The sequence below is a fragment of the Pinus tabuliformis genome, chromosome 4_2 (genome assembly GCF_031772625.1).
Source record: "Pinus tabuliformis cultivar Carrire ecotype Pingquan chromosome 4_2, CPIR1, whole genome shotgun sequence".
Lineage (NCBI taxonomy): Eukaryota > Viridiplantae > Streptophyta > Pinopsida > Pinales > Pinaceae > Pinus > Pinus tabuliformis.
Window position 1 is genome coordinate 305,836,746 of NC_142304.1, and position 11,902 is coordinate 305,848,647.

Consider the following 11,902-nt stretch of genomic DNA (forward strand, 5'->3'; position numbering starts at 1 on the left):
TTAACTTTGCATCACCAGCATTGATTCCCGCTCCACCGCTCGCGTCGTTTTCTTCGGAAGGTAATGAATTTTAATTTCATATGGATAATGGGATAACGCGTCTGAAAGTCAGGCGGCTGTCTTCTTGGAAAGTTAACCAACTTTATAAATGAGACAGTACCTAATGGGACCGCGGGGGAGTGAGTGTAGACGGTCACCGCCCAAATAGTAGATGTACTGTTACAGTACATCCTTAATCCATGACGATAAACCACGTGGAACAATTTGAGTGCCTCACTAAACTTTCTTTGGTACCAGAACCGTACACCGCGGCTATAAATATCACCCTTCTTGTCACTGTACCTATGCATTGCTACGCATCGGCCATGGCTCCTCAGAACGCTCCTCAGACCAAATCCTCCCCTCCGCCATGGCAGAAGAGGCTGCTGCTCCCCTTCTCATTCTCAGACACAGAGGGGACCAAAGGAAGCAGAACGATTCACATTTGGATGCTCTATGCTCTGGTACTTATACTCTCCACATACGTTCTTATCGACATTTACGTGAACCACATGCACAGCCTCGGCTTTCTTGGCATTGGGATTGGCGTTCCCGCGGCATGGAAACGCCAAGGCTTCACCGGGAAGAAGGAATGGCCAGCCTGGAAGAGAAACACCAGTGAGTTTTGCAGGACAAGAGAAGCATTCTTGGAGCAAGATGAAGATCAGGTTGAGAATCCATGGCGGCAGATGAAGTGGATAGGAGAGGCTGCTGCCTGCCCTGTCAAAGGTCATCTCATTGAGAAGCTCGACGATCGCAACAACTTCCGCAGAGGTTTCGCCCTCCGCTTCGTCAAAGATGTGGAAGATAAGACGCACATCCTCCCATGGCTTCTTCCTGCCAAGGAGATCGATCTCCATCACAGACAGCGACGAGTTCTGCTGGATCTGGGCGCTAATGCATTCAGCACAAGCCTAACCTGGTTTCTTCGCATGTACCCCTGCGATTTCACCGAGATTCATGCCTTCGAAGTCGATTCCAAGCTCCTGCAAAAGCCGAAACCTCCTGGTTTTGACGAAGAGAGAAACGTGGCACAGATAAATCCGTCCTCCCTCACTGTAAAGGCCACTCCCCAACCTCCCCAGTGGATGGTGGATCGAATCCAGCTGCACTACAGCTTTGTGTCAGACGGAGATGATAAAGCCAGCAATGCGATAAATATAACGAGGTTTATGAAAGAGGAGCTGCAGTTGAAAGCGACTGATACAGTGGTTGTAAAGATGGACATCGAGGGAAGCGAGTGGCCGATTCTGAGGCGATGGCTCAATGATCCAGAGATGCCTCTCATCGTGGACGAGCTCTTCGTGGAGGTTCACTACAATCACCCATCCATGTGGAACTACCACTGGGCTAGATTTGGTGACATCAGCAGGCAAAATGCGAAAGAGCTTCTAGCAGATCTCAGGTGGCATGGCTTCTACGCCCACTTTTGGCCCTAATCCATTAACCTGCATCACGCCCTTTTCTCACTTCTCCCGTTCATAGGTCATAGAGTTGAATTCTCTATGTCACGGGAGGACCTTCTTTTTCCACGGATATATGCTATCTGCTGGGCAATACTGAGGTATGTTTTTGTTCTTGTTGATGGATAATCGACTACTTGGCCACGGGGCATAAAACAGTGTACAGTGTTCTCTGCGAGGTGGGATTTTTTCTCCTTCGTAGATGGCCTTTTCTTTCTCAATGCCGTTATATCATATCTTAAATTAGGCATATCACCGAGGGTTGTAATTAATTAGGCATATCACCGAGGGTTGTAATTTTGTTACTTCTGTTTTCAGTTTATATCATACAGGGCCCCATACAGCTTATTCAGAGAATAGATTATTATTCTGCTATTTCCTTATTGAGGGTAGGTGGTATCTGCATTTTCAACGTTTTTTTATTAATTTTTTATGAAAATTTGGCTATGGTTTGCTGGAACAATTATTATCTTTTGTAAATTTCTTCTGGGATATTAATATAAATTGTGCTTTTTTCGTACTTAAAAACTATGAGGAAAGGTCGTCTCATAATGTTAAATTGTATTTTTTAAATATAAATAGAATAATATTGAATATACAGATCTCATAATGTTAAATTGTATTTTTTAAATATAAATAGAATAATATTGAATATACAGAGTCAATTAAATTTTTAACAAAATACGCATATATACGATCTATATTCAATTTGGTTATTAATTGCATGAATAACAAAATATACTATATATCTAATCCTATTGAATATGTCTAAACTAATTTTTTAACAATATACACATATATACAATCACTACTTATTTGATTTGGTTTTCATTATATTGGTTTAATAACAAAGTATACCAGGTATTCGGATTATGTTATCAAGTGTGTGGACAAATTATACCAAGTGTGCACGCGAGTGCATGTTGTAACGGTCGGGGCGCTCGGTTTGCATACCCCCCCGCCGGTTTCGATTCTTGTGAAGCTGCGCTGCAGCGGATTTGGGCTACGGCCGTTGATGATTGTACTATGTACAGATTGTAAATATATGTTGATATATCGCTTCTTCAGCGGGGCCCCGCCCCTCCTGAAAAAAAAAAGTATACCAAGTGTGTGGATTTTGTTATACAAGGTATTTCGATTTTGTTAATCTCTAGATTTCATTCATTCAAAAATTAATCAATTTCAAGTTTTAATTACGAGGTTTCAATTCGGTCACGAGGTTGGATTTCAATAATGATAATAATATACAATGGTGTTAGCTATCAATCCAAATTATTATGTATGACTAATAAATTAACATGGTACAAATAGAATCTAAATCATTCTTTTATATTTCCTAGTTACATAAGTTTTTGGTCACTCTCATTTGTGTTATATTTCTGGTAGAATTTGTATGTGTTATATTTCTTGTAGAATTTGTATATCGTTCATTGTACTTTAGTAATTTTCAATGCAAACTCTATTATTGTATTATATTAGTTAGTTTAACTTAAAGTTTTTGTTGATAAACTAGGGTGGCAAGATCAAACTTGATTTCTCTGTCTCGATAATTACTTGTGAATGTTAAATCTTTTCTTATAATTATTTCTTATATGTTATTCATCAAGTAATTATACAAATACTCAGTCTTTCAAGAAAAACAAAGACACAAGAGACACAAAAGTTAGGCTCCAAGCAAAGGTAAAACCCCACAAGGGGAAAACCACAACAATCCTTCTCTTATAGAATCAGATCAAAATAAGATATCCAAGACCAAGGCCCAAAACTGCCACCAAAACATCAAGTCCAACCCTCCTCCAAGTCACCTCCAAGAGCTAAAGTCAACATAGGTCAAACCTAGCATTCTGGTCAAATTCCTGAATTTTTTGTCATGTCTTGAAATTTTGGGCTTTCATTAGCACAAAAAATTCGCCCTATTCATAAAAAATTTCCTCCAAATATACACTATTTTCTTTTTGTAGACTTGCTTCTCTCTCTCTTTTAAATTCAATATACTTCTTCTTTTGTTAGGTGCATAAAGTATTTTTTGTGATGATGATTGATTGTCATTTAAATGGGTCAATCTATCCTTTATATATGACTATCCAATAGGTTGATTAAGTGTTTGTTGAAGGACTAGGCCAATGTGTTCAAAGGAGGGTTGACTTGCTCATTTGGTGGACTTTGACTCAAACCAAAATTTAAATTCCTTTTTCTTATAAATGTCCAAATGGGACATGACTCAAATACATTTTTCTTTGACTCATAATAATTTTCTTTTACTCTATATGCATGAAGAACATGCTTTGACCAAAATAAAACATAATAATGAATATAATAAATACATCAATCATAGATCTATATTACATTATGAAGACCGATACTAGTTATAACTTCAACTCTCCCTATTAACTAGGGGGTCATTCAAAATGAGTCAACAAGATATTCTCAAGTTGAAATTTTCATATATGGAAGGATCCAAATTTATAAGCATCAATGATGTTAACATTATCATAACTAGTGTTGTCAAACTACCAAGGCCTTGACAAGCACACTCTATCTCTCCATTGGATCATAGCACAATTTTGGGAGGCATAAATTTAGACACCACTGTTTCTCAAGGCATATACCCCGCCCTGTTGTTCCCAAGGTATGACCTCACAATACCACTTCCTAATCCTAAGGAAAAGTATGTCATCTAGACTATTCTTTACGAATTCCATGTCCTAACTTAGGATGTTAATCCTAATCAATCACAATACATGACTCAAGAATGTACATCATTGATGTTTATCCAATCCACCATTCTCCCTACTAGTCTTCGTGTACCAGGCTTATGACTATTAGTCATGGTCATAGTATGTGACACATGGAGAACATGGTGTCCATCCTCACTCCCCCTCAACCAAGGAGGAGATCCTCACTCCCTCTTAACCAAGGAGGAGATAAATACAAGCCCAAGCTTTTGTTGGAAGTACACATACTTCCCTTACACTAGCTACATGTTCTTCCTTGGAGATCTATTGTAGCTTCTTGTCTTCTATCTTCATTGTACTCTCAAATCATAAAGCGCTTCAACCTTCCTGGTTCTCTAACAATCTTCATATAAATTTAATTAATCGAATCCAACATGTCATCTTGAACATATTACAAAGTTAAGCTGCTTCATAGTTGTTTGTAAAAACTTCCATATCATCTTCCATCAATGTGCAACAAAATCTCGGTTCACACTCTTCCAAGAAACCATACCAGTTCCTAAACATTAGTAGTATCTCTCAGCATCAATCCTATCAACCCAATCAAAGTGTTCTTGAATTGAATATATCAGGGAACCAATTCAAGTTATGTCAGACTCTTCTTTTAACTCCCTCTTTCTAGCTGAGGTAAGTGAACTTCTTCCCTTTTATTGGAAGACCCTTCTCAAGTATTTCTCTCATGTTGTCATCTAATGCATACTTCAAAATTGTTTTCTTCTTTTGCATTTACATCTTCTACGAAAGTCTTTGTGCTTTGCTACATTCTATCATTTGTTGTCAAAGCTTGGGAAGTTTTTATATTGACCTGTAGACTTTGTTAGGAAGCTATGAAAGAAAAAATATAATTAGGCAAAGTATAAACACAATTTAACAATAATAGTAATCAAGGATATGTAGAATACTTATCTTTTGAAGAAAGTTAGCTCCCTCTTAACCTTGGACCTTTTCACTGACCTTGTCCTTGCATAGACATGATGTCATTTATGTCATTGTTAAGAGCTAGGGTTTCTCCTTTTAATACATATTATTAGCACTAAGGTTTTATATTTAGGGTTTTTTTTCTTATTTGTGCCTTAGCTAGGGTTTACAAGCCCAAATTCTTCATTATGCAGAATCTCCAAAACCTACCAACTTTTAGATTTGTAAATTCTACAAGCATACTAATATGTTAGCTGCAAACCATAGAAATGTTATTAAAAAAACTTCTAAATATATTTGTTCCTTAACTACAAAAACCTAATAAATATTCATATGCAAGAAAATACTTTGAGTGCTAACATATCAATGATCTATAATATATCTATGCAGATCCATTTATGAGCATAAGATCATTATCTTATTCTACATATCAATCATGACCTAGAAAACTTAACATTATATGCAATATGATTGACATAGGTCATTGGTTGCAAATGTGTAAAAATTATACGTACCTTTTTCAATCTTACCTTATCCATCCTTGTAGAGATCTGATCCTTTGACATTTTCTTTAGTTGACATGTATATCAACTACTCCAGAAAAATTACTTCAGATTTACAGTCTTCAAATTTAGTCACAATTTCTATTGGTTACTACAAGAAACTATCCTTGTAATTCTACAAGGACAACTCCATAAAGTGTAACGAATTTTTACTAGTTTTGGATATTTGTCACGTGAATCACCTTAATTTCAAACCACAAGTCACCATATTTACCACAGGTTCAAATCAATAGTCTTCACAATCACCATAGGTTTGAATCACCACATACCTCTATATCACCTTACATTCAGAATACATACCTTTGTGTCACCACATGTTCGGTTTGCTAGCACATAATTTGGATATTTCATAGGTTCATCACTACTACAAAGAGATCGAATTTCACAAATTCAGATGTCATAGGGATGAGTCTTGATATAGATATAGACTTCAGATTTCTATGATCGTAGTCCTTTTTATAAGGAAATAAATATTCTTTCTATGATTAGAATAATTACTTCGCTTTTTCTCATGCCTCATAAATGCATTGTTACATGCTTCAAAGATTCTACAGAGATATAACTTCAAATTTATTATCACAATCCTTCCATAGAGTTCATATATGATCTTGATAGTTTTGGTTCTTATCATGGACTATATACCATAGAATTTTAGTCCATCAAGGTGATTTTCTAATGAGCCAAAAATGTGACAAGTCTTTCCTCCACGAGATTAACTTTAGATCACATTGCACATGTCACATAGATGATGAGTCTTATATCTTCATGACAAAATTTTTTCCCTTGCATATAAATTCTATCCTTCATCCCTCAGGTCCTCATATAGAATAACGTGTCTCAGATCCCATAGAAATGCATGAGAGATAGAAACACATAATATGATATAATTTTCATAATATAGATCCACAGAACATGGATCCAGAGAAACTCATCATTCGTATTTTCTTGACCACTCATAAAAATTTCGGATGCCTTTTATTTGAGAGTTATGTTGCCACAATGAGCTTGAATGTCATAGTAAGCTTAGATGCCTTACAGAAATGTTACTACAAAGGTTCAAACTATTCTTTTGGTCTTCTATTCTTGCTTGAGCGAGGGTATACAAATCTTTTTCTTATCTCTTTTCACTTCATCTTTCTTTCTTCTTGTAAGATGAATAACTTGGTGTCATATTATAACCTTCTTTGAACTATTTGAATTTTCTCAGTCTTCAGAAATGAGGAGACTTGAACATTCATTGATACGTTATTGATAGTTTTCATGGCAAGGAAATAGGAGTATTCCTTGTTCTCAACACCCTTTATGATCTTGCCCTCTTAGGTCTTCTTGCACACTATAATTTTTCTCTGGTTTCTTTCTACTTAGGGCTTCTTTAATAGTGCTTTTATCTTCACCATAGCTCTTATACCATTTTGATAAACCAATGGTAATAAGATTAGGCTTGATTTCTTGGTCTTCATAATTAATTGTGAATGTTAAATCTCTTCTTATTACTTCTTATATGTTCTTCATCGAGCACTTACGTCAAATGTTCAATCTTTCAATAAAAACAAAGATATATGAGACATAAAAGTTAGGCTCCAAGCTAGGGCAAAATCCCACAAGGGGGAAAACCAAACAGTCCTTATCATATAGAATCATATTAAAATGAGATATCCAAGACCAAGACCCTAAACTGCCACCAAAACATCAAGTCTAACCGTCCAAGAGTCAAAGTCATTGCAGGTCAAACCTAGCATTCTAGTCAACTTCCTGAAATTTTGGTCCTGTCTTGAAATTTTAGCCCTGAAATTTTGGGCTAACATAGAAAATTCAGCCTATTCACATAAATCTATCCTCTATATGTGCAGTGTTTCCTTTTTGTAGACTTGTTTCTCTCTCTCCTTTAAATTTGGTTTACTTCATCTTTTGTTAAGTGTAGAAACTATTTTTTGTGATGATGATTGATTGTCCTTCAAATGGGTTGAAATGTCCTTTATATATAGTTTTCCACGATGTCAAATAGGTGTTTGTTGGAGGACTAGGTCAACTTGTTCCAAGGAGGGACGACTTGCTCAGTTAGTAGACTTTGACTCAAAAAAATTCAAATCCCTTTTTCTTATAAATGTCCAAATGGGACATGACTCAAATACATTTTTCTTTCACTCATAATAAATTCCGTTTTACTCTTTTTGACGCTATAAGCATGGATAACATGCTTTTGATCAAAATAAAACATAATAATGAATATAATAAATACATCAATGATAGATTTAGATTACATTATGAAGAAGGACACTAGTTATAACTTCAATAGTTTTAGATATATTAACATCAAACATTAACCTTTTAGTCTTGGTATATATAACATTAGGATAATATTAGGATTTCCCCACACTCTCTTCACAAGAAGACAATATTCATAGGCTAACAAAGCCTCTAAACCTATTGGGAGTGGCTATCTAAACATATATTAGGTAGTGTGAAGAAATTTGGTTTGAGCCACATCCCCTTGTTGACACATGGGCCAAAAGGCCTTTAAAAAAGGTGCAAACCTCTTCAAAACCTTTATGGATCAGAGAAGAATTGAGAACCCCTAGACTTGTCACCAAAAATCATAGACTCATTGTTGAAGACCATAGATTGGCACCATCCTACATAGCAAAATAGGAACAAGCCATCCTAAACTTTGAAGATATTTTCATATTACTAGGAACCAAGAGTTTATAGGCTTGTCAAGGGAGATGGAACTCTTCACCACATTTCATAAGAATCATGGAGTACCACTCTCCAAAAAGATTAAGAAATACCTTGGAAAGGACACACTTGTATAAAATAATAGTTAAAAGGCTAGAGATCAATTAGATTGGGCTTAAATTCAGCCCTCCTTTGCTATTGGGGCTATAGCAAAGAAGAGAGTAACCAGAAGAGAAACATGAATGGGAAGAAATAGAGAATAATGCAAGTTTCCATCCTTAAGAGAGAATTCCATTTGAGATACCTTGGGATGTCAGGGAGGTCACTCAGGTTACGAATGAGATGCAATTAAGTGGTTGAGTTGCTCAAAGGGTGGGAAACACTTTTAGTAGGGGGGTGATGATGGGCCTCCTAAATAGGTATAAATAAAGGCCCATTTGACCATCCTTCAACATACATTTACCTCTCTCCTTGCATTTGATAACACCTTTTTGGATTATAATGTGTTTATTAGGGAGATTAAAGAATATTTATCATATTCTATGGCCTAACATGTTAAATGTGTAGGAAAAAGAGTATTTATTGTGAAAAAGTATGTTGGAGACCAACTGGAGGAAATGTAGGAGGCTCGTTCCCTACATTAACTCACCAACAACTCGGCTGGATATTGGGAAATTACTACACTTAGTGGTTGTGAGGATCTCAAGAGACTAGATCCACTTTTATAGGGATTTTGGAGGGAAGCAGTCATCCTTTCAAGGAGGTTTCCCCCTCACTCATTTTGTATAAATAAAGGAGCCCAAGAGCTCAGTAGGATTCAACTTTTTAGAGGAGCATAGTGATTGCTAGAGCTAGGAGCTTGTACTTGTCATTTCAATTTCCATATCATGTACTTGAGTACTTTTTGAGATCAATGAAAATCATTTTGTTTCCTTATATTTGAGTGTTTTCTAGAGGGTTGATTTCCCTTGGGTTAGGACCCAACCCAAGAATGCCAGTCTTTCTCCCTTGTACATTTTAGATGTGTCTTTTATTTCTTGTACTTAATTTAGCAATATTTCCTTTTTTTCATGATTCGTTTATGTAAAAATTTGCCTTTATATATTTGTCAATCATCTCTCATGGAAAGTTTGGTTGTAGATTTTGTAATGGAAAGCATAAAAATATAGGTTTTCTCTAGATTTAATAGTTAGATCTTGACTAAAATTTAACTCATCCTTTCCTTTCAAGTTTGTTTTTCTGCAATTCATATTGTTGCCATTGTTTAGACTTCAATGTTTTGCAAGTTGAGTAACCTCCTGGTGTGCAAGTAATACTATTGGTTTGCAGGGAAGAGCACTATCATTTTCATTTGCAACCCTACCATCAACACCCTCCTTTCATTCTCATCAACTTCTTCAAGTAGTCTACACACATAAAATTCATTTCAGATTTGTTAAAGGCTATTATTTGCATTCCCCCTTGTTTAATATGGGATCTAGAGGAGTACTAAGCTTGAAAAGTACTCCCATACCCTTCTCCAACCTTATACCATCATTCCTCACCTTCTAAGCCCTTGGAATGCTCCCGGATTCAGTCTTGTGGCATTACAGGGCAATCTTGTAGCATCATGTAGTAATCCTATAACAATCTTGGAACACCATGCAAAACCCATTAGAGCTTGACAAAAAATTCCCTTCAGGCTTAATTTTTTACTCCTAGCCCTTCAGAATGTCTCCCAGGCCTTCGAACCAAGCTAGAAGAAGAACAAATACAAGTTAGAACTTTTCTTTTCATAGTTGCAATTTATTTATGCAATTAGGGTTAGTTATTGAGTTCATGAATTTAATAGCACATGGATAATTTACATTGTTACTTCTTGAAGCATTTATTGATTTTTGTCATTATAATAAGATCTCTTTTGAATGTAGTAGTTTAAGATTGATTTCATGTTATTTACTTTATGCAGCTAGACTAGGTTTATTCTATGCCATTTATTTTTTGCAATATGTTAGGGTTTCTCTTCCAAGAATTTCATTCCTTGCAAGTAAATTATAATTTCCTTTTATGCAACATTTTCCAATCCTTGCAAGTAGATTAAAATTTCCTTTTATGCAACTTTTTTTCCTTCTCGCAAAATCTAGATTCAGTTTTCAAAATGGTCTCTAAACACCTTGGTTTGATTCACTGCCTCAAAGAAACTTAAGTAGAACCTAGCTTACTATGCATACAACACTGACACCTCTTAAGTTTGTATGAATCCCAAATCGATAAATTAAATTTGGTAGCCCTGGGAGTTGCAAAATTCTTATTGCAATACTAGAGCTCATTAAGTTGTTGATAGGACCATAACTAAACTCAATTTCTAAGATTGACAAGAATATATTTAGCATCTCTCTCTCTCTCTCTCTCTCTCTCTCTCTCTCTCTCTCTCTATCTATCTATCTATCTATATATATATATATATATATATATATATATATATATATATATATATATATATAATATCACCTTTGGGGCTTTGGATTTACAATGAATGAGTGTTTTGTTAAGGCACTCCATGTGAAAAGGTCACTGGTTCAAATACCTCGTAGATGTTTACACAAAAAAGAAATCTATTTATAATGTTGATATGATATAAATAACATGAATTATATAAAAAGTAAATTACAACACCAATACATCAACATAATATTGATATCCAAATCCAAATCCAAATCAAAATCTCTCTCTCTCTAAAAAAATAATGCTATTTCGAATCTCTAGAAAAAATAATTATTTTAAATTTAAAGAATTGCAACAAAACTTACCAAGCTAGTGCAGGATGGGACTAGAGTCAAGATTGTGAATGGGACTAGAGAAAAACTCACTCATAAAGAGACAAGGTTTCCGATAATACCATAGACAAGCTTGATTGCAAATGGATGAGGTTTCAAGGTTGTAGGTGAGGCTCATGGGACCAAATCTAGAGCTGAACTTTGCCATAAGGAAGGGGAAAATATACCCATGAAACTATGCAACAATACTCAATAGATATAAACTTGATCATATAGAAGGGAAAACAATATTGAATCCTTAATCTAGACAAGGATAAATATTGTCCCAATGGGACCATAGCTAGAGTAGAAATTAACTATAGAGAAGGGAAATAATGTCAATGAAACAAAATAGAACCACAATCCTGAACTCCATGATAAAGAAGGGTAAATGGTGCCCATAAATTAATGCCCCAATCATTGTCTTGTTAAACTCATTCATATTGACGTTCTTAATGACATTAGTGTTAAGAGTTGAAGGGGGTCATAAAGGAGGTAAAAACCAATAATGCACATGAAATAGAGGGATGATACTTGGTAGGAAAATAATGAAACCAAATTGAGTGGTAGAGGCGAGACTTGGTAAGAAATATGAAATAGGGTGATAAGTCGGGTGCCATTCAATTAAACCCTTAAGTGGCTAGGCTAGTGAAGGGATATGGGGACGATGTTGAGGTGATGACTCTAGCATGAAAGGCATGTGACTATAGGAA

General features: G+C 35.5%; 1 protein-coding gene across 1 annotated transcript; it reads left to right on the forward strand.

Annotated features, from left to right (window-relative positions):
* Positions 1–362: 362 nt before the first annotated feature.
* LOC149169200 (uncharacterized) lies at positions 363–1,705 on the forward strand. Its single transcript, XM_089427035.1, has one exon. It carries the CDS (start codon positions 366–368, stop codon positions 1,476–1,478), a length of 1,113 nt encoding a protein of 370 aa, XP_089283161.1. The 5' UTR covers positions 363–365; the 3' UTR covers positions 1,479–1,705.
* Positions 1,706–11,902: the final 10,197 nt, after the last annotated feature.